General features: G+C 38.8%; 1 protein-coding gene across 6 annotated transcripts; it reads right to left on the reverse strand.

The window, feature by feature from the left end:
• ldb1a (LIM domain binding 1a) lies at nt 1-27141 on the reverse strand. Of its 6 annotated transcripts, none has more exons than XM_028006438.1 (12): nt 26812-27134; nt 23051-23151; nt 8425-8527; nt 8045-8089; nt 6377-6452; nt 5759-5861; nt 5472-5644; nt 5264-5386; nt 5076-5153; nt 4853-4976; nt 4153-4301; nt 1-2462 (listed from the first exon to the last, which is right to left on the reverse strand). In XM_028006438.1, the coding sequence occupies exons 2-12, from the start codon at nt 23076-23078 to the stop codon at nt 2409-2411; spliced, it is 1056 nt and encodes a 351-aa protein (XP_027862239.1). In that variant the 5' UTR covers nt 23079-23151; nt 26812-27134; the 3' UTR covers nt 1-2408. The 6 variants fall into 6 exon arrangements, with proteins under 6 accessions (XP_027862239.1, XP_027862240.1, XP_027862235.1 ...); XM_028006439.1 differs by having other exon boundaries at nt 4159-4301; nt 26812-27129; XM_028006434.1 differs by lacking the exon at nt 1-2462 and adding an exon at nt 2469-3305 and having other exon boundaries at nt 4159-4301; nt 26812-27141.
• Between the last annotated feature and the right edge of the window lie 784 nt (nt 27142-27925).

Below are 27925 nucleotides of genomic sequence, written 5' to 3' on the forward strand. Positions count from 1 at the left end.
TTCAGTGAAAATTCATCTTTATTGATAACATACAATAATTATTACTGACAGAAACCTGGCAAAGAAATATATAAAACCACCCCTGTGATGAGGTGCTACAAGAGCCAGCTACAGGTGCATTGCCATTTCTCTGCCTCACACACTTATATTTTCCATATTATGTCAACCTGTAAAGAGCACAGGGTGCTGGTAAGTCGACCCTGCGTTTGATTTTCATGTCCGCCTTCTGAACTGATACACCACAAATAAAAAGTAGCCTAGGAGGCACTGGGAGACAGTTGGAAAAAGGGTTTAAAACACGACAGCTTGTTGTGGATTTTGTACACGATGGTGGAGGAAACTCTTGTCCAGCTGCTCAGTCTGGTGCTTAGGGGGACCCCTGGTGGACGAATCGGAGTTTCACCGTTTCACTATGTGTGTACCTGCACACTGACCGCAACTTGAACTGCATCGATTTACCAACTACATAGGTGAATTTACCCCAAATTATTGATGTAGTTACAGGATTTAATAATAATAAAAATGTGTAAAACGTTTTCAATAAACTTGAGTCTTATTGAAAGCTGCCCCACTATGGCACAGAAAAACCGAAATACCTGTATTTATTTATAAGGATGTGACTTTCAGAGAGCAGAAACTTATGGCACGGCTATGACGTGTTTTTACAGAGAAACCAACTGCCTGACTCACTGGATTTATGTCAAACACTGCATCACTGTGATAAGCATTCTGACTCAGCAGCAGCACAAACTCCTCCAGATATAATCACGAGTATTGTACAGATGGGTTAAACCTGAACAGAACATCAGTACATAGAAAAATAAATAGTTTGCTAAAATGAAGGTAAAGTTATTTCATCAGTGATTGTACCATTAAAAATCATGTTTTTTAAAACAACTTACAGGGCTTTTTTTTCCATCTCTTTACATTAGATTGAGTTTCTCATAGTTCAAAGGAATACATAGAACTTTTACAGAAAGTACTACCTAAAAATATACAAGCACAGACACAAACATGAGGAGGAAAGCCAACAAAAATATTCAAAATAAAAACAGCGCAGTGTGTAAGAGTCTTTACATGGAGCTCCTTGGTCTGCAGCTTTCTTTGTTGTAATTTAAAAACATTGCTGGGAAGCTTAATACAAAAGTTTTCCTATTTTACAATCCAGTTAAAACTTGATTTTTAAAATATTCTGAGTAGCAAATTCGAGTTTTCTGTTACTATATTTTTCTGAAGAACCCCGCTCCCTTACCCTCCCGAAGAATAAGAGATTTAAGGACAAAATAGACAGTTTTGCAAGGATGGGACATTAGATGGAGATTTAGTGGGGAAACAAGTAACCGCAGTTCCGCTTTGGATTCGCATCAGATTAGCTGTAGAGCAGTAGTACAAACAATAAACTGTTTATTACTGAGGTCAGATAGCAGAGGTGGGAGAAAGTCATTATTCTGCCAGTCCCAAGTCAAGTCTAAAGCCAAGATGTTCAAGTTTCAGGTCAGATCTAAAATCTTAAACTTAGAACTTTCTTTAAGCCAGGAATCTGCTCAAATATTTAACTTAAAAAAGTAATCCTAATTTCTAAAGTGTGTTAGTATAATTTAACAGCTGTGTTTTCTTGTCACAACAAGCAGTTGAACATGAACTTACTAACCTTCCCCCCAAAAAATGTCCTCTAGGTGTTTTCACAGTAAATATTAACATTATTTGATTCAAGAAATGGCAAAAGAAATATGTTGAAAAACATACTTTTTGTATAAAACAAAATTTCAACCATTTTCAAGTTAAAAAAGCTTAAATCCAAATGAAGTCACAAGTCAATGGCGGTAAAGTCCAAATTGAGATTCTACTCTTGCGATTTCCTTAAGTCGTGTCTAAAGTAATTCAATGTTTGACTCAGGTCCACACCTCTGCCAGATGATGGATGACAAAAGCTTACAGAGTTATCATCACCACATTAAAAATGATCTAACAGCAATAATTATACATTAATATACTGAAAGTCTCAAATGTCTTACATTTCTTACATAAGCAGTAATAGAAAAAAAAAAAATACACGTCAATTTCATAAGAAAAATAGACTGCCGTTAATAGTGGAAAACAGTGCAAAGAAAATCCTGGGGTGTTACTGTTTGCTTGCCGTTTTTTTCAAATACTTTACATAAAAAAACAGATCTAAAATATAGAAAATAAAAACAACTTTGTGGAGTCTGGTGCTCTGGTCCAGACATGCTGCGTACCACCTCTCTCCAGTACCTCACTGTTTGGGGTCACAGATGTAGGCGAAAGTGTTTGTTGTTGCGTGGACTGGTCGGTCTGTCTGTCTGTGTGGGTGTGTGTGTGTGTGCGTGGATGTGGGCGTGTGTGGGTGAATGTGTGAGTGTGTGTTAAGAGATTTTGCGTAGTGGTTCTCAACTCCGGTCCTCAAGCTCCGGCACTGTACAGGTTTTTGTTCCAACCAGGTCCTACAAAAACAAATAATTGAGTTTTTAAAAACTGAACGTTGAATTTTGACACTTTAAGTGCACATACTTGGATGTTTACAGCCTGCAAAAAGGTCAGGTTAAGGTAAAATTAAGGCTAAGCATTTTTCTTTCAGTGACAGTGAGATCAACAGAAACAATGAGGTGCGTGTTCAAGGGGAAGGAAAAAAAAAAAACGCACAGCTGAGAGACCCGAGGTTGGAACAAAAACCCACCGACGTGACCGCAGCGGTGAGTACTCTGATGGGACACGTCAACATTGGCTCAGCTTTGTGGTGAGAGTGGAAGCGCAGGCGAACAACACCGTTACCATTCCTTTAAGAGGACTGACAACAGCCAACGCGACGGAGGGGACGAGGCTGAGCACCACTAATTATGTGCAACAATCTGCAGGAGATTCAGTTTTGCTTCAAGCGTCGGTCCACCAGCTTTAATTTCTCTCACTGACTCTGCTTTCCCAGCAATGGTACAGTTTTAAACATCAACTCAATAGAAGTGCTCGGTGCAGCCCTCCCTCATCCATCCTGCTATTGTCATGGCTGAGGCAAGGTTCCAGTAGTTTTTAAACTTAAAATTTTTACATCTGGCTTAGACCTCAGCAGTCTACTGGGATGACTGGGAGTTGTCATTCTTGCCCTCCTGACTGGGGGCTTTGCTGTTCCAGGGCGAGTGAGCCCCTAGTGCAGGCGAGCTGTTGAAACTGTCCTCATCGTCCAGGCCATTCGCCCCATCGTACTGCGTGTTCTCCAGTCGTGTGATCAGACGCTCGTCTTCGTCACCAAACTCCCCTCCCATCAGTGTGGGCTCTCCCACCATCATCACATCCTAAAGGGGACAGCAAGGGCCGGTACACATTATCCCCATAATACTGGGGGGGGAGGGTACTCGCGCAATGAATGGCAGTACGACGACTTAATGGGAGTATTTTTCCCCATGTGGTCCAGGTGCAAACCAACTGGGTTAAATTTTTAGTCATTCAATCTGGTTTTAATGAATGAAACGCATTATACATGCTACACAAGCCACATTTTACGGAAAAACAAAAACCTCTAAATTTTGAGCGATTAACCCATTACAGTTAAACTTAGCAGGGCATGGTTTTGTTGGGGCATCTGTCTGGACTATTCCAAGAACCAGGGTTGACACAGCTGGGCATCCCTGATCCTTGAGTGCTGCATCACAGGGGGGGGGGTTCATTCCACCTCGGGTCTCATTTGCTCAATCAAGCAACCATGAAGGCAAAGACAGCTGTTATGTGTGAATCAGGCACTTTGATGAGCTTGGTTGTAGCCAACACCAAACCCAACTGTTCCAATGAAAAAAATATAAATAAATAAAAAAAGTCACAGCAAGGTTATTCAGCTACACGCCCCAAAAATACATTCTGCACTAATCATAAAGTGAGCTCTCATGTGCATCCTCGACATGAACTCTGCCACCAGAGGACCAGGGACTGCCCATTACTGGTACACATGAGAAGTCTAGCATGTCACTAATTAGGTTTAAGTTTGGGAAGAGTAAACTTATCCCTGAACCCCGTCTGAATCCAAACCACATTTATACCGTCCTCACCTGCTGTTTGGTTTACGACACATCAAATTACTTTATAACCTCACTGCTCTTCTGCTTGTCACAATCAACTGTAGGTCAGTCAGGAAGTAGTAATGCTTACAGGTACCTGGCTGGAGAGTGAGAAACTGTTGGCCGGACTCTTCTTTTTGCTGTTGCTGTTGTTATTGCCCCCTCCGCCGGAGCTCACGTTGCTTCCGCCGGACACTTTCCTTTTCCGCCGCTTGTTTGGAGCTTGTCTTGCTGGCTCAGCTGCACACAGATTAGAGACGGTGCATTTAGTGGAATGAATGGTTTTCATATCTGCACCTCTGAAACTACAGTACCCAGCTAAAGTATTCACACCCCCTTAATGGTACAACTACAAACTTCAGCTAACTTTATTGGGATTTTATGCAACACATGATTGAAGTGGGTATAAAAGATTAACTGGATGGAGGAAATCTGAATGTCAATTTCAAGTCTTGCCACAGATTCTCAAGGGCCATACCTATTTGACCTGCCAACGGGCTATTTACAAAGATGGACATTTGAGAACAAACGTCAGACAAATCTTTTTAAATAGAAGAGTATTACGCTGCTACCAAATTTGGATCAAGCTTAAATACGGTTTCATCATCTCTCTTCCACGTCACAATTATGCTAGTGTGCCACACAAAATAGAAAATATACATTTAGGCTTGTGATTGTATTCTGAGAAAATATGGAGTATGATAAGTTTTCAGAACATTGCATCATGGTATTGGTTGGTGAATACAGTATAGTTTAGGATGAACTGAGCCAAAGATGCACTCAGGGGTTACCTGGAGGCGCTACCATCCTTTGCCATTTCTGGAAAAGACAGGTTTTCAGACAGTCTCTTGGACTCAAACTGTAAGTCTTGTGTCTGGACATCAACTCCTGCATCGGCTCCAATATCACACATAACTTCAGGGAAATAAAAAGGCAACATATTTCAAATTTTACCTTAACACTCAAAGTGAGGAAAAGAAAAAGAATAGAAGGTTTAAAAGAAAGCTTTCTTACACGGAGGTAGTTGAGCGTCGAGTTGGACAGCCCACACCTGGTGATGTTTTTAGCTAGCTGATCGAGCATCTGAGGATCCTTAGCGGTTAAGATAAAAAAAAAAAAAGTGAATAATAAAATAAAAGATGGAATGAAAACATTTTTAATGCATGCAAATTTCCATTAGTGTAATTTTATTTCACACTTACATGCATAGCCAAAATGCTCCTTGGCAAAACTTCTCTGTGTTGCCTGATGCTGAAGTGCCATGTCTTGATTCTCATCATGTCATCAAACATAAATTCTAGATACAGGCGACCCTCAACACACACCTAATCCACAGGAGAGACGGTCAGAGGAACTGGAGAAAATTAGCTTTTTATTAACCAAGTAGGAGAATAGAAAAAAAACATTTACCTGTGTAAACATGGGTTTGCCATTTTGAGTCACCATGGTGCATTGGTCACAGTCAAGAGACACAAAGTTACTGTGAAAAGACTCCTTTGGATGCTTCAAAACATAGAACAGCTCTGTTGCACCTCCCTCAAAAATACTTCTGAAGTATCGAGGAATCAACGTCCTGCCGATCGCTGTGAATAAATCGAGGGAAAAAAACAACATAAGAAAACATAGCAGAGAAACAAAAGAGACAGAACGTCAAAGAAACAAAAGGTCCACATAACCAGCAGTAAACTATCTCTCACTGTATCGTTTGGGGCCGTCTTCCAGACAGAAAGTGACTGTGAGCATGGCGTCATCCTCAAAAAACTCTGTAGTGAAGGCATCCCACCAGAGATTGTCACAGTCCTGAAAGCAGAGGTAGATTAAACTTTAATCAATCTATCAGAAGTGGTTGGAGAAGGGAAAATGTGCATTGTCTACAGAGAAAAGGAATACAGGAGAATGTGTCTAAAACTAATTAAATTCACCAAAATCTTAAAAAGAACTTGAAACTCTTACAATGTGTCTTTGTTGTGCAACGTCCAAAAAAACAAGCTTAGGAAAACACTTTAAATAAAGCATGTTTAAGTATATTAGACACTGATGGGCATTAAACTGTGGCTAAAATTCCAACAATGCTCAGTGGTCAGCTTAGATGAGCTTGTTGTCTCATCTACACTGAAAACATAAATAGTAAAGCAACTTCAAAAATTATGAAACAGACTACTGGTGCAAAGAATTAAAAATATCCAGTAATGTTTTTACTACCATGTACAGTATCTGATTGTGTAGGACTTTAGGAGTTCACCTTAGGTGAGGCAGAAAATGTCAATAAAAGCCTCAAAGAGTCCATTTTGATCTGAGCTAGAAACAGTACTCACCTCTGTCCAATTCTGTAATCTTTTGTTTAGCTCATATATCCGGTAATCTGTCTGGTTCCCATACGGTGTGGGTCTCCTGAAACAATAAGATGAGTCAAATGTCAAATGAGTAATTAATTAAAATAATTAACGAGCAATCATTTGTGGCACAGAACAGAAACTGTTTAAAACCCTAAAATATTACTCTGAATGGAGTTGATATCTAAACATAGGAATGTTTTGTATTTGCAAACAGTTAAATCAAATGTTGTAATCATAGTGCTCACATTTAGGTAAAGAGCACCAAAGCTTAGGTGAAATATTAATTATAGCACAAATTTCCTCTCTTGGTGTTTGTTGAGGCCAGGAGAAGAAACCCTATCATCAAAATCATTTTTACTAATGAGATAAAGTGTTTATTTTCAGAGATACACATTTAAAACAATCTGATGCTCCAGGATTGTGTCTCATCAGCCAGTGTGAATTTAAATGGAAGCTGTCGTGCAGCCGTTGACTTGCTCCATTGGGAGATATCTCACATGCTTTTATTAAAAGTGATTTTAATTCTTTTGAGCGAGAAAATGAGTGCAAGTGTTGTGAAATGTTCACGACTTCTTGATGTACAAAGCCTAGTTGTAAATTGAAACTTAACTTTGTCTCTTTCCCTTTAATGCACTAAAGTGTTCCAACTTCATTCGGTTTAGTGCAGTTATTCCTTTACCAAACATTCGGAGTGAATTGACAAATTTTAAAGAGTAAAACTAAAACTGTGACAAAAATATGATTAGAGTTTAACAGCTTTTTATCTTTACAAAAATAACTGTTTCCCCTCACTTTCGTGCATCCATGTGGGAATTGAGATCAGCACAGTTAATTAAAAATCAAACAGTCAGGCATTTTAACGTCTGTAGCAACATGCCTTGCTTCTGAAACATAACTTCTATGAAACAATGTGATGTTAGTGCTGCAGAGTTCTGATTTCACTGACGGCTCATTCTGGAATCTGAAGCATCAACACTCCAGCATCAGGAGACATTCTCGGATTCAGCCTGGGCAGCATATTAGCAACATAACTAATGATATCAATGAACACTGTGGTGCTATCAGATTTAAATAACCCTAATTTTTACTCACTCAGAATATCCCTACCATGGTGACTTTTACAATTTCACTCACTAAGAATCAGTATCAGCCGTGGGGATCAACATTAGGGAATATAAACCTTGAAATATAACACGTCAAGAATTGCTTCCAAGCCAAAGACGGATTATTTGAAATAATTATATTTCAAAAAATTGTGACAAACTATGACTTCTCATTTCATGTGTGTTCCATGACAGCATCAATAGATACAGATATACTTTGAACTATTATAACACATGCAGTTTAATCTGCTTGGTGTATGTAAGAACCCAAATTATGCATTGGGTTTATCTTAAGGAGAATCCTTTGTGTTTGTCTCTATGCAATGTGATACATTTATAGCCCTGCAATCTATTGCAAAGGACAAAAAAATTAACAGATCTTTTTTTTTTAAATACTTCATATTATCGCAAAAATGACCAAGTATTATTATTATTATTCCATTAGTAAAAATTACAATATTTTTAGTTTCAGTGCTTTGTTTAATGCCTAAACGTGCATTTAGACCAACTAGATGACCGTATGTTCCAAGCTGAGCATGCTCACCCCATTCCAGGCTCCATGTATGACGGTGGGTACATAGGTGTAGGCCTAAGAATGTAGAAAAAAATTTCTTACAAATGCAGATCATTACAAAAAACTTAACTCTTTAAAAGTAAATGTTGTTAATCATATTTAAATTTTTAAGATGCAAGGATAGAAAACATATTACTTATCGATTTGTATCTGTAAATAATTCAAAACATGATAGTAGAGAGTAAGACTAAATAAAAAAACTGAACAGGACACAAATGTACACTTATATAGATCAAGATAACCAATTAGTGAATCAAATTAAGCAAAACAAAAAGCAATAAAACCAGTGTATTGTTGTGAGTTGTTCAAGTTTTAGAACCCTCTCCTTCAACGCTGAAACTGACACCTACCCCACATCTCTGTCCAGCATAGCGCCTGGGTGGAAGGGGGGAAAGCTGCCACCGTTGGGGGGTTCCTTAGGAGAGTACAGTTTGAATGATTTTGACGAACAGCCTGCACAGAAAAAAGGGGTGGGGGGAGGGAGCAGAGAATTAAAAAGGAGATTTAGATTACTTTGGATTTACTGCATTCAAATCACAGCATCAACTAAGTAATCTAATGTTGGATGATTTGGTTGCGATTTGCTCAAATGAAAGCATGCTGCAAAAACAATTTCCTGCCGCATTCATTACCTAATGCATCTTCAATCTACTAAATGGACAAGAAAACAAATCATCATGAGGGCATTTATTAGCCTTCGCACATCTGAGGCAAATAATCAGTCAAGTAGGCAGATGAAAGCAAAGGTGGCCTGGTTTGTTGTCATTTTTTTGTACCTTTTCATGCAGCCATCTGCATTAGATGTGTGATCCCAGAAGAAAACAATCTTTTTACTCTTTGTGTATGTGCGTGTGCATGACTCCCCCCTTAAGTTGCACAGAGTACCCATCCCCCTACTTCATATGCTGGCTGCTGTTAACCCTTTTTTTCCCAAACAAACCAGCAATGTTCAAACAATGTTTTAAAAAAAATCTATTCTGCAGCTCTGCTTGAGATGCATATGCACAAACGGCATGATCCAAAACTTCATGTAATCATGTTCAAACAAGAATATTTCATAAATAATCAGAGTACTGAACTGAAAAAGCAAGAGAGTATAAGCCCTGGAAATTTGACCCAGATTTGGTAAACATAGCTCTTTTTTCAGCTTTGTTTTTCCACAAATGCAAACAATATTTCTAATGCATAATGAATTTCATGTATGTGGTCCGGATTCTTTGCAGTCATAGATGTAACACTCCTAAAAGCTTGTTAAACGTGCGCGTTCTCTGTTAAAAATTTTGACACGTTACACTTTTCAGATCAAATATTCTCAGACAAGACACCTGAGGGCAGCACAATGTTCCTGTAATTCAATCTCTATACACAACAGTCTGTCACTGTCAGTTTGGCAAAAGAAAACAGGATCATACCTAATTAAAAACAGCAGGGGACACACACACACACACAAACAACGCCAAAGAAAGGATGAAATATTACAGGAATTTCATTTCAATATTTTCTCATCAGTTTTTGTGCAGTTATAAAAGGGACCTGTAGGGAGACTACTCCCCCAAAAGGTGATTGCAATACGCACATTAAAGTGGGTAAAAAGGGAAGCCAATCCCTTGAACAAATAGGACCCCTCCTTCATTTGCTTTCAACCTCTTCCTCCTTTCTTCAGCAAATCCGAGAGTCAAGGCAGGTCATTCTCCTCTCTCTATTATGATAAGGGCTAAACCTGCAGTGGGAAACTCAACAATGGCAGTATATGGTTTACATATGACCTTTTCACCTGCTCCCTAAGAATCCTGTTCATTAGTCCCAGACTGCATTCAGTCCTACATTTAAACTCTTTGTTTCAACAAAGTAAATTTATGTATATCATAAAAGCACAGCAGTTGGTAAAAAAAAAACTGTCATCTTTTGAAATCTTTAAAGTAAACATAGATGATCATATACATATGCTTTGATGCATACATTGAAATGACCTTGTTGCTAATTTTTCTATTCAAAACTTACTTTCCCAATCATAACTTGCAGAACATCCATCTGTTTTGCTTTGTGTGATAAAAAAAAGACTAAATTAGTCAGAATATGAACTGGAAGGTCAAACCAAATAGAAGAAAAGAAAAATAAATAAAAATAAGTAAGAAAGGCTTACCTTTGGTAAGCATGGAATTTAATAGCTTACAAAAATAAAAACAAATCACTTTACTAAAACCTAAAAAATATATATCATATAAATAGGCAAAAACCACAAATGCTTTATTAAAGAGGCAGGTCCAAATAACCAGCTAATGTTAAAGTAATACGAGTTGAAGGTAAATAACCGCAGCCTTTAAACAGCTTTCATCTTATGGGAGCTGTAAAGGTATCTCAGGCAGTAATTTAGTCCACCTAAACTACTTTACTGTAAAAAACACTAGCTTTAAATCACCTATCCACTCCCAAAAAACATTAAATCTAAAAAAAACGACCCATTTACAGCTATTCAATGCATCAAAAGACAAATGTTCACAGATTTTCAAAGTCATCCCTAACGCAAATTAAAGCAAGAAAAAAAACACTAAGTCGTAGTAACCAGGTTGTTAGTGTTATATATATATATATATATATATATATATATATATATAACTCCTTCAAACATATGAGAAGTGCTGAGGCGCTCCAGATCTCACAGAGGTTAACTCCACATAAAAAGACCTTGGTGTAATTTAGTCCGCCCAAACTCCTTCACTGCAAACAATAGAGCTGCATCCAGGATGGCCCTCAGCCAATAAAACATCAATGTGCAAACACTCTTCAGCATACTTTCACAGCAGGTCAGAGGAGTCGTGTTATACCTCTGTGAGTAATAATGCACCGTATGCATTTAAGAGTGTGGCAGCATCCAGTTTACCTGTCGGGACCAGGCGTGGACCAACTCCTGGGCCGTCCTCATTAACGGTAACCGTTTAAAGACGGATGCCATTGCTAAGCTATTAACCTACTAGCTAAATGACCACCATAACCACCGTCCGCCTTTAAGTTCCTATTGCCAACCAGCGTCCTGTTTCAGTGTTTCTTTGTTAACACAGGCTTGCAACTGAATACGTATAGCTAAAAGTTTTTAGCTACCTGCAGAGAAAGGTTCAGAAAAAGTCGGCGTCGTTCAACGCCTCGGCTCGGTGTTTCTTGCCAGCTAGCCTCGCTGCTAGCCGGAGCGGCAGGATGGAGGAAGCTCCAGCGTTTACCGTTGGTAATTTACTCTCAAGGTCCAAAAGGCGGCGGCCATGTGACAGAAAAAAAAGCCTCCCGCTACTTCCACCGATTTCAACCGACCTGCAATAATAGAATACCTACGTTTTAGCAGACATTAGCTAGGAGGACCGTGATACCTATGCTTGTATTACTACAGGACCCCTTTGTTCCTGCAGCCGAGACGCGAACAAACGAAGACCCCGCCTCCAGGCTCCTCCGCCCATCCCGACTCACAGAGCCGGACAAAAACAGGCCTCCCTCCCTCACTCCCTCACTGGGCCCCCAATTTGTTTTGTCTGGAACTCATCAGTGCACCAATGGCCTCCAGCATGGAACAAGGTGGGTGCCCATTGAGAGGAACAATCATTTTCCCACAACGCAATTTATCTTATATTAAAGAAGAAGGAAAATGTTAAGAAATATACACTCTTATGCTGTGTATACTGTGTCTCTCAAAAGACTATTCACACCGCTTTTAAATTGCCAATGATGCTATAATAAATCATCAGTTTGTTCCATATGTAATGTGACATTCATCCATTACAATTCAAATTGAGTTTTTAAAAATCTGGAAAATGTTAGATGAATAATCACTTCTTTAAGTGCATAATTAATTGAAAAACCTTTTGCTTCAATTTTAGCATTCACTATTCTTTCATTGCACCTTCACATTGTAATATTTGTCCAGTCAACTTTGTAAAATTCTCCAAATCTATTGTGAGCACATCTCTTATCCTCACCCTTCTTCATCTGCCAGATTTTCTGTTGAATTTCGTTCTGGGCTTTGACTCGGCCATCCCAAAATGTTTCTAAAGTCATAATTTTTGTTAAATTGGATGTATTTTTTGACTCACTGGGATAATGGGAATTCAAAATTCCTCTTCTGTATACTCGTTTGTATCCTTCCTCTCCAGTTAGGAGAAAAAAATCATTGTCTTTGTAACAATGAACTTGATAATAAAACTAGTTTTTAAGTAATCTTCAGCTGACAACAAATTTTATGGCTCAAAATTCATTATTCAATCCACTTCAGTTAGAAACATTCGTTTCATTCCATCTGAAGAAAAGTAACCCCAGATCATGATGCTACCACCACCATGCTTTGCTATGGGCACTGTGCTCCGTGTAATAAGATTATAGATGATTGTTGTTGCATGTAGAATCAAATGGTAGCTTTGGAGGGTTGATTATACAGGATTTATGCACATTTGAAGGTAGAAATAGTTATGAACTGATTTATCAAATTTACATTCATTTACATCATAAAAACCTTGCATTTTAACAGGAGTATGTACACTTTTGAGAGCCACTGTAATTTTTAGATATTATATAGTAAGCAGGTAAGCAGATGAATGTGTTTCAGAGTCTTTCCTTGTCCAAAGTGCTACACATTTCATCGTATTCATTTTACAAATAGAATGAGCAATATAAACTAATTAAGTAAAGCAAAGAAGGACAAATAATGATTAAAATATATTTTTTAAATCTACTTTAACAATAACTGAAAAGGCTCTGTCTTATTTGGGATTTAAATCATGATCTAAGGACATTTAGGACAAACGTGTCTGTTGATCTGAGATTTCTCAGGGTTATATAGATATGAACATGAAATGTATGATTCATTTAGTGCCTTTAAATAAATTCTGGAATGGGAAGCCAATACAAAAGGGTTAAGACCTCCTGGCTTAATGTGGATATGATCATTTAAAATCAGAAATTGCATTTTATTCAAAACTTTATACCTAAAATTGTGTGCCTATTAGCTGAGGGTTTTTTTAAGTTTTAATCTAATATTATCTTATTAGCTTGATTATAATAGTTCTCCATAAAATAATGTGAACAATAAACAAACACAAGATCTATAGGCTTTTTTCCCATTAAATTTGCCAAATTTAGCATTTACCACAGACAAATAATTGTTTGAATTATGTCCTACAGAGCTGTATGAGATAATATCTTAATCACAAAAAGTCTCTCTGGTCTAAACTTCATAATGAGTAAAAAAAAGATTCTTCATAAGTTCAGAATCTCTCTCAAAGTCATTTAGGTTGATTAAAATGTTCCATTCAGAAAATCTATGTAATTCCAGCCAACTTTTCAAATGCTTTCTTATTTGGACTGCAGCTCTAAGCCTGTCTTAGTCTTAAAGTTATGTGATCTGCAGCCTCACTTTCAGTCAATATCCACTCTTGTGTTTACAAGCAATATATCTGAAGGATAGAAAACCTTTTGTGGTCTCAGGGTGCATTTAAAGCTCATTTGTTGAGGCTTTCACTTTAGCTGCCACTCAGTTTGTGGAACTCAATAAGCCTGGAATGCAGCAGAGTGAAGAAGTGCATTTGACCTACAGCTATTCTCACTGTATAAATCTCACACCAGGCACAGAACAAAAACATAAAATTAAAGTGTGAATTTAGATTTAATATTCCATCAAACAGAAAAGCACAAGTACAGTGTCTTAGACAATTATTCATACCGCTGCAACTTTCTCAATTTCTATCCTGTTATGACGGTAGGTTTTATTTTATTACATTGGGTTTGTAGTGCTAACACAAAGCATTGTGTGGGTCTAAAGTTAGCATACTTTTTCACCAGCTTTTTAGTGAACACTAAAGAGTTACGTTCGTACATGGTTAAGTATGTATGAAATTTGTATTTCTGCTAATAGAAATTAAAGTAGGAAGTATATGTTTATATATGTATTAATCCCTCTTTACTCTGATACCTTTAAGTGCAATCCAGTGCAAGGAAAATGGCTTAAACCATCATAAAAGGTCTAATTAGAGGTCAGCTGTGTGTAATTTAATCTCAGTATAAATGCAGCCTTTTTGTTGTGATCTCAGAGGTTTGTTAGAGAACATTATAAAGCAGACAGCATCATGAATACCAATACTGCAGACAGGTCAGGGATAAAGTCCCTCTTACCCTAACCCTTACCCTTACATTGTTAAATATTCTACGCACAACTTGTGGAGCCCTTTTCAATTATCTGAAAATGGAAAGAGTGCAGCACAACCAAAAGCTACAATTGTCCACTTACAGTCAGAGATATGGCGACCATTACTCAGAGAAGCAGCCAAAAAGCTGGTAACTCTGGAGGAGCTGCAGTGATCCACAGCTCAGATGGAACAATTTGTCAACTGAAAAACTGTCAGCAGCAACCATGTGATGGACACAGCAACAAAGAAGAAGGTGCTCTGGTCAGATGAGACAAAAATTGACCTTTTTGACCAACATTATATATCTGAAGGAAGCTAACACTGGACCTCCCCCTGAGCACATGCTAATGCTTTTCTTCAGGTAGGTTGCTTAGTTATGACGGGAATTCAGGTAACATAATTTGGAAGAAACTCTGTAGCAGCCTGAAAAATACAGGACTGGAACTGTGGCTCACTTTCCAGCAAGACAACTCTAAACAATAAGAGCTTCCGCTGAATGGTTTGAATGAAAGCATGTTCAGGCAGTTAAATGCCATATCTGCATCGTGTTCTAAATCCGACTGAAAGACCTCAAAAGGGAATCAACTTAAAGTACAAAATGTTCAGGAATAGAACACTAAATCATTGATAAGTGTTTGCTTCCCTGGCCTGCTGATGAACTGACATAATGTACTTACTGCAGTAAAAGAAAACCGAAAAAGCCCAAAGGACAAGTCACCAATAATAATAAATAAATAAATAAAAGAACATTTTCAAGAGGCACACGAAATTGTCTCCAAATACAATATTTGCTGCAATATTGTTCAAATTAAGGAAAAATGACATGACTACTCTGAACCACTGGTTCTATAACAAGTGCCCGTATTACATGTAGTTAATCATTAATCTTAATTGCCGTCAATACAAAATGCAGCTGTTTTTCTTTTTTATTCAGAAAAGGTTTAATCTGTCAATTATAATAGTCATACATTAAACATAAATTAATATTAAAAACACAAGTGCATTTAGCTAGCCCCAACTGTTAAGCTTTTTGAACATAGTACAATTTTAGTTCTGCACAGAATCATAATACTTAAATGATGTAATGAGTCTACTGGAGAATGGCGAAGTGGGGGGTAGAAAATAGATGAATGGATGGATGACATATTTTCTCATTTGTTTCCTCAGATTATGTTTAACTGGCTGGTTTTTGTGTAGAGAGCGGTGAAAGTATTCAATATATTCTAACAAATATTCTAGCCTCTGGCGACAATTTAGAGCATCTTCTCTCAACAGTCACCTCAGAGATTAGTAAGTTAAAGATATGGTTTGACCATAATAAATTATCCCTAAATTTGGACAAGACGAAAATCATGGTCTTTGGGAACTGTTATAAAAATATTGAAATCCAAGTTCAAATAGGCCCTGCGACAGACTGGCGACCTGTCCAGGGTGAACCCCGCCTCCCGCCCGGAACGTAGCTGGAGATAGGCACCGGCAACCCTCCCGACCCCATTAGGGACAAGGGTGAACAGAAAATGGATGGATGGATGGAAGTTCAAATAGAGGACGTAACTCTAGAAAGGGTTTTTGCTAATAAGTTCCTCGGTTTAATAATAGATGACAAAATCAGTTGGAAACCTCATATTAAACATTTACAGAGTAAACTCAGTAGAAGTATATCCATATTGGCTAGAGCTAGACATGTATTGAATGCTGAATCACTTCATATTCTATATAACTCTCTGATTTTACCATATCTATCATATTGTTGTGAAGTGTGGGGAGTTAATTACAAGAGCTCTTTACATCCGGTAACCGTCCTACAGAAACGAGCCATTAGAATCATCCATAATGTCAGTTATTATGAGCATACAAACCCGTTCTTCATAATATCCAGAATTCTCAAATTTGAGGAGCTTGTAGAATTTAAAATGGCTCAATTTATGTTCAAAGTATCTAAAAAGTTGTTACCTGAGTACATACAGAGCACGTTTTCTGAAAGAGAAGGGGGGTATAACTTAAGGGGTCACTCAAACTTCAAGATCCGCAATTTTAGAACAACAAGAAAGAGCTTCTGTATTTCAATTAAAGGTGTAAAGTTATGGAACAAGTTACATGAAGATTTAAAACAAAGCAATAGCTTAACACAATTCAAAAGAAAGTACAAGGAGGTAATTTTCAATAGATACACATCTGGGTGACAGAAAGCAATAAGGTGTGTATTGCAGATAACAACTTGGTGTAAGGGTTTAGAAAGACAAACCAGCATAAAATGGGAAATGTATAGGTAAATATTAGTAACTGCTACTTCTGACTGCCATTTTGATTTTGATTTTTTTAATGACAGTAGGACTCTAAAGTTTCAAGTGTTTAGGGGGTAGGAGTTTATAAGTTCTCACTTCTTCCTACCCCATTTTGATCATGATATGTTAACTGAAACAAAAAATCTGTATTTCCTCTTCTTTTTTATGCACTTCTTGTTACTGTGCACTATTTTATTTTTATATTTGTATCATGTTCGAATAAATTTCATTTCATTTCATTTCATTTCAAAGTGCAGCATCTCCCTCTGCTGGCCGGTGCTGAGAATGTTTCAGTGTGTCTTCAGAGCAGAATCTGTCTACAATACCTTTTGCCTGGATGGTTATTACATTTCCTTGTGTTTGGTCTTACATTTTAGTTGTGGGCTTAAATATTTACAATTGAAATAAGGCCTCCTGAATTATACAATTACAGAGGAGCAAATCTCTACCAAATTAAGAAGTTAAATGAGCAGTGAAATGGACTAATTAATTTTAGATCCAACAAGATGTTTGAAACAAAATCAGAAATAATTTAAAAACAGTCAGAGTCACCTTTATTATATACATAGATTTCCTGATAAGACTAGGTCTGGGAAAAAGAGCTGACTGCCTATTTTAGGCTTTGGAAACTGGTCTGGTACCACACAAGGTCTTATGTATCCTCCTGTATTTATAGAATATAGACTCAAAAAAAAAGCATGGCCATATAATTTTATGTAGAGCTGAGTTGCATTTCATTCAGGCCTACTTACAACATGTTTCTTATGCAAAGCAATAACTGTCTTAAAAAATAATGTATAAAATAACTCATTTATTATTAGGTTTATCAATGAATCTCTAGCCTAATTTGAAAATTGTTCAACTGGATTAAGACATCTATCATATACACTACCATGGATTCAACCTGCCTGGAAAACCAAAATACTCAGGCAAGTCCTTCCTTTCACAAATTCACGGAGCAATAGTGAAGCTTTTTGTGCTGAACAGGATGTTCAAAATCCTGTTGCTGCTGTTTTAGACACCACAGCGTAGGCACAAACCTGACAGGGAAACTGTTGTGACAACTGACTGGTAGTGATAGCAACAAGGCAGCACTAACGCAGCACTGCGCTCCGAGGATGCAACTGTGGGCTGACAGAAAGAAGCTCAGCAGCCTGAAAGCAGGATAAATCGAAGCATGATAAATAAAAATGTGGTAAATCGAATAGTGCTTCAGATGACCCCAAATATGAGTAAAGATAAGATGTGAAGGTTTTTGTAAATAAGGATCTCAGGTGTACGACGTTGTTATATTTGAGTAGTTTTTGGTTTTTTTATTAATTTGCAGTGTTTATGTCTGTCTTATTATCATGACTTGACAATTAAAGAAAAATATAATATTGCTTTTGCTTAGCGAAAGATTATATTCATCGATACAAAAATTTTATATTATGACCTACATAATCATTGCCCCCTATGTGTTCACTGCTGGTGAACTCAGCAGATTTCACTGTTGTCCGGTACACTGTCCATTAGTTTCCCTGAACAGAAAGCAGAGTGGAAGGAAAAAAAAATGGTTACAAAAAAAATGTGCTGAAGTTCAGATAAATCCGCAAAACAATGTCCATTCCATAATTTTGACAAAGTCTAGACTGTTGCTGTGTGCTTCTCAGTCCTCTTTACCGAGGGAAGTAAAGTTTGTATTTTGTTTGGAAACCAGTGTCCCAGAGTGGAGACACATATCATCCAAAGAAATTTAAGATCATTTTTCTCTGCTGGCAAGGTTTATGGAGGTGCTATTTTAAGTTTTTATGTGAACTTGGCATGCTAATTAAACTTAAATTTAATAACCATGATAGCACGACTGAACTGACCAGCGAAACGGACTGACCAAAACTCCATGAAGAATATATTGAGTATTGTCGGGAAGAAGAAGATGGAGACATGAGAGCCAGTTGTGCAGAAAAGCTGAAAGCAGCAATTAAACCAAGCCGGGCTTCTTAACACCTCTGCAGAGGAGCCAAAGGCTCATCACCTCCACGCTGCACTGTGTTGATGCAGCAATTCATTATTTTCAGTGGCCAAACATTTTTGTATAAAATATATCTTTTTATTTGGTCTTAAGAACCCTTACATTTAAAAATAATTAATATGGGTTTTTGTAAAATGAGCAGAAATAAATGCTTGAATTACATCACTCTGTAATTAATCAATATGGATGTAATTTGTAAAATAAATTAATGAACTTTTCTATTCTGATGTATATTGATGTTTTTAGATATCAGTGTTGGAATGTTGACAACATCATAAGACAATATAATTATGCATTTTCTTTGCAACTTGATTCCTACTTTTAAACTGAGTAACAAAGAAGCAGATTTTTGTGATTATATCCTGTGGCTCTAGATGTAAATGCTCTTCATTGCTTAAATAATAACAAAGGATAATTTATTGTCCAAATGCTTCAGATGTAATCTATTTTATGTTTGTAGGAGCATTCTCTGATCTTATTGTCACACAGCAACAGGTTTCATATAAACCTTCATTATTTCAAAGTAACAACATCATCAACAAGTGTACAGTGTGCCATTTGCTATGAGCATAGTTTATTTTTTATATTTTTGGCTGCTTATTGCTTTGTGTACTTGTGCTTTGAGCCCACTCTCTTGCAACCACAGAGACACAAGTGTCTCTTTTTGTTTTCAGTCTCAGCAGCATCATCCTCTGTAGTCTGGTTCCAAACATGCCGTCATGTTTTCACCGCTCTGCAGATCTCACAGAATACACTTTGTGCTTTGATCCAAATCTCTCCTTCTCAGGCATTTATTTTTCTCCCCTTCCTCTCAGCTGCTGAGGCCCATGGCAGCTTTCTTTTGCCATCCTGTCAGCCCAAAGCAGATGTGACATCACCGCAGCTCGGCACCACTCCGCAACCCCCCCTCTCTGATTCCCCAGCATCTCTTTCTCCCACGCATTCCTTCTTTCTCTCTGCCTCTGCACACACAGCCATTTTGATCTAACAAACAAAATCTGTGGGCTCGGAGAAAAGGCCACGGAGGGAATGGGAAAAAGTGAGAACAGCAGAGGGAACGGCCGAGAGACTCAAGCGTTTTAGTGCAACAAAGATAAGGCTGAGGCTGTGGTGGAGTTGTTGTGTAACAGTAATAAAAAAAAGAGAGAGAAAAGTGCTTGCTGTTTGACTGCCATCTTGCTTTAAGTCACTTTTTTTCCAATTGGGGACACTGTGACTTTCTGCATGAGGTAACGCTGCTGTTCCTGCAGAAAGGCAACAAGGGAAGCAAGAGTCAAAGACGACGAGATGAGAGAGGGAGGGGGTGGGGGGGTCATAGAGGGAAAGAGAGGGAAAGAGAGAGTGGTGAGCAGAGGGGAACGCATGCTTGAGTCAGGCTGTTGTGAGGTGGGGGTATCTTCAGCTTGGAGGCAATCTATTTTTACCATTTAGCCAGAACAAAGGATGTGATTGGCTCCTCTGTGTTAGGACGAATCTTCTTCATGCATGGAGCAAAGCCAGAAAAGGGCTGATTCACAGCTAAATCCCAGCAACAGCAGAATGCCACGGGGTTGCAGAAGAACAAGACAGACGGGAGCAGCCTGTTATTTATTAGAACATGTGCAAAACTCCTCTGTTGCATCATGTGAAATCCTCACCCAATAAGCGAAGAAGGATCACTTCATGAAATAGAAAGTTTAGCTTTAACTTGAATTTGTTTGTGGCATAAAAGTACTCTAGAAGCATTTCGGGAGATCTTCCATCTACTCTGCCATGAAAATGCAAAGCATGCAAACATGATGATTTGCAGCTCGTGCCAAAGAAGGAAGAGGGAGACTGAAGCATGCGAGCTTATCTATGAGATCTACCAGCCTAAACTTGTCCTAGCAGGCTGCTCACAGAAGTGTGTGTCTGTGTGTGAGACTGCAGGCACATGCTTATTTGCATGGAAGGATTTGTAGCTTGCAAGTCTTTGACTGATGGCAGGTCTTTCTGCTGCACTTTGTTCTTTTATATACATCCCTCAAAAACACATGGATGTGATTAAAAGTTGCTGCTCCACAGTAAAGTCTGGCAGTGAAAGAAGACTGAGATACTAGGAAAACTACAGAAGGCAGCGAGAAAGCTGGATGGGAGGGAGGAAAGGGAACAAGTCAAGCAAAGACCTAATACACTGCCTGATGGGCTATTGTTAATGAATCGAGGCAGCCACATTCAAATTATTCTGAAGCTCTAATTCAATCTGCCTTCTCTGATTTTCCCAGGAGCAGATGCTATAGTTTAATTTCTGTCTAATACTCACTCCCTCGTGCCACAAAGTCCGTCCCCTGCTCCCACTTTTTCCACAAACAAAGCAGCGATCTCCCACAAAGTAGAAGACAAATTGAGAGCAAGGAAAAAAATAATAGAAAACATTTATGCATACTATGCCATTTGCTTTTTAAAATAGGCCAAAACTATTTGTTTGCCAAATTGAGACATCCAGAAGGAAACATTGTAGAGAGTTTCCTTCTGTATGTGATGCAAACCGAGTGTGGGAACACCATCCAAGCAAGATTTAGAGTAATTTTTGCAAATATCAATTTTTAATCTCAGATGTCAACATTAATTACTGTAGAGAAACATTAAACACACAGAAAGGTAAAGTGCAAAGTCACACTCAAAAATAAGTAGCTTAGCTTAAAGCAAATTCAGCTCTTTTTTAATCTTAAGCACCCTCATTAATTGTTAAAACTCGCCAAGGGAGAGCGGCTTGAATGTATTTCACAGCCCGTGAGTTAGTAGAGTCTCATTCAGGTGTAACCAGGCATTGGTAGGTTAGACCGATAAGATTTATCAAGCTGTTAAAAGGATACGATTTTAAAACGGCAAAAGCAAACAGGAAAATGTCATACTGTCTATACAGATTAAAGTCCTTTTAATGAGATGATGGAGAAGGTGCAAGTTGTCTTTAGTTGTATGTAGTATATCTTTCAATCATTGGACATTCATGTACATCTTCTTTTATCCCTGTTGAAGGTTGACCAGTCCTTAGCTTTATTTATCCAATAAAATACATTGAAAAGGTCCCATCCAAATTTTGCCAAAATAAAGATATTAAAGGTCAGCCTTGGTATTTTAGTTTCTTCTGCCCAACCAACATTCAACCATAATTAGACATTGATCGACATCTTTGTGAAGATATATTTTCACCTTTCTCTTTTATTCTCATGTTGTTTAGAAGGAAGGGAAGAACAACTTTTCTTCTATTCATCTAGTCAACTAATTTTGCTCCATTGTCTTGAAAGTTAGAGATTGGATCTGGAAAGGATGTTACACCCGGGTTTAGCACAAGCTATTGCAAGTCAAAACGCCAGTGGGATTTCCTAATTCTAATCCACCATTACCTGATAACATTGTATTCTGTTCTACTTTATGCATTCAAATATTAAAAATAAAGTTGGAGCTTGATGAACAGCTTTGAGTTCAGAGTTCAAAATGGCTGCTGCTCATATAAAATAGGATTGCTATGTGCTTCGGCGCCAGCTGTAAGCCGATAACAACATCTGTTTCTATCTTTTCTGCATTCAAACACCAAGGCAACATGTCTATACCTATGTATTGCTTCCCCCCAATCGCCAAAAAGTCTTGCTTCAGAGGCATGTTGTTGTTTTCTGTACCAGGAAATTTGACTTCACACACACAAGTGATGTAGCCCTTCCCCACCAGTTGCTGTGAATTGTCAGTCATTAAGCTGAAAGAATTTGACTATTTCTCCCTTGAGAAATACTCAAATTTCTCGAGGGAGAGAAATTTGACTATCTAAATTTCTCATTGTCATACAGACAGTATTTGTCTGTATGAAAAACTATTACCTGACAGTAATGGTGAAAAAACTGATGTAGCATCACCCTGCTCTTTTATAAAAACTCCTGTAAGCGGCATATCTGTAAAGCTGCAGGCTGCAGGCTAGTTTCCTGAGCAGATTGTAAGACTGATATATACCTGCTAAATCAACTATAAGACTCAAAGTGACTCTATAAAGAGCAAACAAATGAGAATTTTAAAATATTATAGAGAGCATTATTTGGACTTTAATAATATAACAAACAGTTGGAGAGCAATGACTATTCATCAGCCTCTACCACTTTGAAATAACTAAGAAACAGGCCTGCAGGCTTTATCTTTCCAGGCCTGCACTGGAAAGATAAAGCTGCAAAAATGAGTAAAAACTGCCAGCAAATGAAGTACCTATCGATATTTCAGTTTCTCTGTCTGTGGTAAAACTCTGAGCCATTGATCTGCTGCACAGCAAGCCAGCGTGACTGAGAGGCTCTGCTGAACAACTCAATCCCACAGTGTGGCAGCTTCAGTTTTTAACCTTGTGTTAAAAAGTCTGGCATTGGTTTCACCGACACATACACACACAAACACCCAGAAGTCACACAGCTTGGTGCTGGCTCCAGGGGGCTTTGCAGCACTTTTTGCATAAGTCTTTTTTTTTTTCTGACAGCACTGCTGAGCGCAGAGACAGAGGAGGAAGGAAAGAGTGAGCACTCACCGGGACAAGCACAGCCTCCAACAGACATCTTCTCACATGTTGGGCTCCTCTCTGAACGAAACAGCTGCACTCAGTCCACACGCCGCTCGCATGGGCTAACTCTGAGGAAAACAGCACAGACATAGAGGGGAGGAGAGATAAGAGGGAGTGGTGAAAAAGCAGGCCATGTACAACACAACCACACTCCTCTCTCTCTGTCAGAGGCAGGAAGTTGGCAGCAGTGCTCAAGCTGCATCATTAATAGACATATTGCAACATGAGTGGGAGGGAAAACCAGAGAGCAGTGAAACAGGAAGAAAGAGTCTAGGCAGTGTGTGAGACTAGAGGAGGGAATGTGGATCAGAGTGAGGGCGAATGCACGTTTGAAATGGAGAATGCAGGAGGGAGGCAATTAGGGCAAAAGAGACGAAAGAGGGAAAAATGCAAAAGGCGTGAGTGCATGTGTGGCAGTGATGCATCATCTATTTTTGCCCTGTGCTGCTGTGGGAGATAAACATACTCAGTAGGAGCCCAGAGGCAGAGGGTAATTACTGCCAAACAAACACACACATGAACGCGCCCGCATACACACTCTGTGCCTCATGTGTGACAGATTCTCATCTCTCTTTCCGAATCCCGCTCCATCTTTTTGTTTTTCTGCTGCAGAGAGAACGCTGGTGTTAATCACTACAGACAGGATCGATTAAAAATGCAAAGGCCTCCTAGAGCGCAGGAACACTGGAGACCCATGGGAGGCACGGAGGACGTGTACATGCAGCATGCACGTGTGCAGGCCCAACAAAACTGCAGACACGCAGCCTGGCTTGGCTTCAGATGTCACCCCAATTATTTTGATTATTATATTTTTGTACTTTTATTTCTCTTTGTTAAATCTCTCTACTTTGTTGCTTAATCTCTGCAGGCTTTATTTTGTTCACGTTGTCCACCTCTCTGGTTTTGCTTGTGTCTGCCCCATAAATTCTATTCACAAAGCCCATATTTTTACAGTTTCACACACACAAGCACACCCTCACAACTTACTTCCAGAAGTTTAATACCTTTGTTGTTGTCGTGATCTCGACAGATGACTACAGACAGTTTCATTAACTAATATATCACAGTGTCACTGTTCTAAACCTAAAAACACCTGAAACTGTACCCATTTCTCAAACTTCAGAGTATTTATGTTATTGGCCAACACAAAGTAGAGCCTAACTATAAAGTTCAAGAGTCTGGAAAGTATTACATGCATTTGTGTTCAACCCTCCTGAGTCAGTATTTTGTAAATCCACCTCTAGCAGTAATCACAGCTGTAAGTCTTTTGGGTTACGTCCCCAATAGCTTGGCACACTACAGATTAGGATTTTGGACCACTCTTTGCAAAACAGCGAAGGCTCTGTTAGACTCGATGGAGAGAGTTTCTAAGCAAAAACTTTCAAGTCATGGCTCAAACTGGTTGGTTGTAGCGTATAAAACCTAATGACTCAGAGAAAGGAACGTCAACCATCCAAATTTTTCCATTGGATGAGTCTCAAATTCTGGGGTCTTCAAGTTTAGCTGTTTTTTTCTTTATTGCTCCAGTCTTTCTTGAGCAGTTTTCTTAAGTATCCACCCTGGCACACTCAATCTTAATGTTCTAACAAAACATTGGATTGGAGCGAAGGCCAGAATCAATTGCACTTCACTTTTTTCCATTTTTTCTTGCATGAAGTCACTGGTCTTTACAAATACGACAAGGCCTTTCAGCTCAGACATAATGAAAAACTCCTGATAGCTAAATGTCTCTTCACCACGTTCGATCTGTGCTGTGTGTAGTTGTGCAACGCACAACAGACATCAGTAAACATTCAGATTCAGATTGGATTTAGTTTTGGTAAATTTGCAACATTACAAAGACAAAGGAAACAAAATGAAACACAATTTTACAAACCAACAATTTATCAAAAAAGGAATTTCCTGAAGCCAGGGCTTACACTTTCCTACCACAACATAAACAATGGAGTCAGAGCTGCTCTGGTGGTCAGCGTATGCAATAACAATTTCTGCTGCAATGTACTTCCATTAAAAAAAATATTTTTGTAACAATATATCAACATTTCTGAAAATTATTATAGTAGATATAGTGTTCTGGTACTCTATGTCAAGCACCGTGGCAAAAAGTGAAAGGAAAACAATATGTGGAAATGACATAAAATAAATATTTTCACCTTGTAAAAAGGAAAATGTTAAAGATTTTTAGGTATAATTGCATAACGTTTATGCACTCTAGGTAACAGCTCATGTTATTTGTGTAATCTGTTGTTTAACTGAATTACAGCAAATGTCTAAGACCACAGTATGGTGAAGAAGTATTTATACCCCTAAACATTTTCACTTTTTGCCACTTCTTGACCCACAAACCTCAGAATATGTCCTGAGTATATTATATGATAGGCAAACACAAAGAAAACATTCATTTTCAAGTAGGTTTGTGCTTTAGCTAGGCCATTGCAACCCTTAAGTATGCTCTGATTTAAACCCGTCTGTGGTGGTCAACGCTACTTATTGTAGGGCTGGAAGGTGATACTTTGGCACCGCCTTGAGTCTTTTGCAGCCTATGATATGGTTTTCCCATTCCATTGAATGGCAGCAACTTCCCTGTCTTCCCTCCCACAAGACAATGCTGGCACCACCATGTTGCCAAATCTCAGCACAAACACCCCTCCTCACCTCGACTGACCCCCACGCACTCTCCTGGTAGAAGCTCAGTTTAACAAACTTAAGATCCTTGTTTTCTGTCTGCCATCTAATTCCCTTACAGAAGACAAATAAACGTGTCTCTGTCAAAATCAAAGCTGACAGGCACATTCCCCATACTCCGTCGCACTGACAGAGACATCACAGTTAAGTGTCTGACACCATGTCAGACACTTCTGTCAGGACCAAGATACAATGAACAACCCTCTGGGCCCCTCTTTTTTCTCCTGTTTTTATTTCCCCTTCGCAGACAGCGATCTTGTTGTCCCTTTGGTCTTTCCCGCTCTCTCTCTCTGTGTGTGCTCATCTCTCTCATATGTTTTGTTTTCCTGTGATGCTTGTAAAGCTGCCACGACTGTAGTTTAACATTAACAGATCTCGCTACTGCAAACTCTGAACAGTAGAATAAATAAAGGGTGAGGAGAAAAGGGGACATTTCCACTGCTGCCTGTTAAAGAAATAAAAGATGTAGTGTGTGGGAAGTAATGGTAAAGGGGTATTATGACCCATTTCAAGAGATTTGAGTTGAGGACTAAACTGCCCTGTTAGACACACTCTTTCTAAGCTCTCTTCAAGGTGCAGAGATTGCCACTCTGTCTACACGTCCTCACATTGCTCGGAAAGCTCTCAGAGAAAATAATCAAGCCTGCCCCCCCATCCCTCTTTCCCTGCATTCGAATCCCTCTCGCCGCCGTGGGAACACGTAATAGCAGCAGCTCAATAACAATATGTGACACACAGCAAAGTGCTTGCACACAAGCTCACTGACTGAGGCACACATCTGCTCCCACCACGTTGTTTTACATCAAACACTTGTTTTTGTGCACCAACGGTCTACAATTTTTTGATAAATCCCACCAAAATACCCAAAACACTCCTGGTGCTTCTTGATATCTCTGCCACAGATGGTTTCTCCTCATGCTTTTTTTTTTTTTTTACATGTTCTACACCTCTTTGCTTTCTCTCTTTCTTTCTTTCTTTCTTATCCCCCACGCTCTCTCTTTCAGACACAAACACACTTAAATATCCTTCCTGTCAGTGCTTACCTTTGTCTTCTCCTCTCTTCTCCTCTCCCTCACTTGCTTGATGAAAGTCCTCTCAGGTCACCAACGCAGCAGGTCCAGTCGAGAGAGACGGAGTGCTGTGATAACCAGGTGCAGATAGCAAACACAAATGGAGAGACGCTGGTGGTGGTGGTTGAGGGGGATCTGGCAGTGTGCAAAGTGGATGATGAGAAGGAAAGGAAGAAAGAGGAGGAGGTGGATGTGTGTGTTGGTGAGGTGGAGGGGGTCAGGGGAGGCTTTCAGCTGCACTGGTATGAATATGACGCAGAGGCAGCAGCCAGATCCACTTCTCCTCTCCTCTCATCTCCCTGTACCCAGCGAGAAAGACGACCGTGAGGTGGGAGGGGAGGCTTGTAACCATGACAACGGCAGAGCACCGGTAGGTAGGTAGCAGTTTGGGAGAGTGCTGGGGCACATCGGCGCTCCTCTTCCTTTCTTTCTATTTTCCTTTCTTTCTCTCTCTGACTGACTCACTGACAGACAACCTCACACAAGTACAGCAATGTGCGTAAGCAGGCATGAGCGACATCAGAGGCAAAATGTCTGGGTTTGTTATGATGGCAGAAAGTTGGAGAGCATGCTGGAAGCAATCACAGATGTGCTGCACTTTGAATCCCAAATAGCAACAGCTGGTAATGAGAGTAGTGGAGAAAATAGTGTGCTGTTAAAAAACAACCAACCAGTATGAGTTTCACTGGTTGGTGAAACTCATACTGGTTATTTTTTAGTGATAAAACACTACTGGATCAACAGATTTACACAAACATTTAAAATGTTAATGGTGAATGTGATTTTTTTCAAACAGGAAAGAAACAATTATCCCTACTGCTGCTGCTAAAAACAATAAAAGAAACTGATTGCTACTGGTATTATTAGTTAGGGGCCAAAAGTGCCACATTCCAAAAAAAATAAAGAATATTTATAAAGTTGAAATTGGTAATATCTAAGACCAATGTATAATAAAACGCAGAAGTTTTATATGTCGATTTAATGTATATATATATACCTTAAGTCAAACTAAACTTTTCCTGTTAGGATTATCAAAATGATCTCTACTTTCTAAATTCCAGAATAATCAAAGAGAGAATATTTTGAA

This window comes from Xiphophorus couchianus, chromosome 22 (genome assembly GCF_001444195.1).
Source record: "Xiphophorus couchianus chromosome 22, X_couchianus-1.0, whole genome shotgun sequence".
Classification (NCBI taxonomy): Eukaryota; Metazoa; Chordata; class Actinopteri; order Cyprinodontiformes; family Poeciliidae; genus Xiphophorus; species Xiphophorus couchianus.

Bases quoted from the DNA above. Each gene is read 5' to 3' on its own strand.
- ldb1a (XM_028006433.1), bottom strand. From the start codon at position 23,078: ATGTCTGTTGGAGGCTGTGCTTGTCCCG. The intron at 6,453-8,044 runs GTGAGCATGCTC...TTATTGTTTCAG, and splicing joins TACATGGAGCCTGGAATGGG to GAGACCCACACCGTATGGGA. The intron at 3,306-4,152 runs GTAAGCATTACT...TGTCCCCTTTAG, and splicing joins CACTCTCCAGCCAGGTACCT to GATGTGATGATGGTGGGAGA.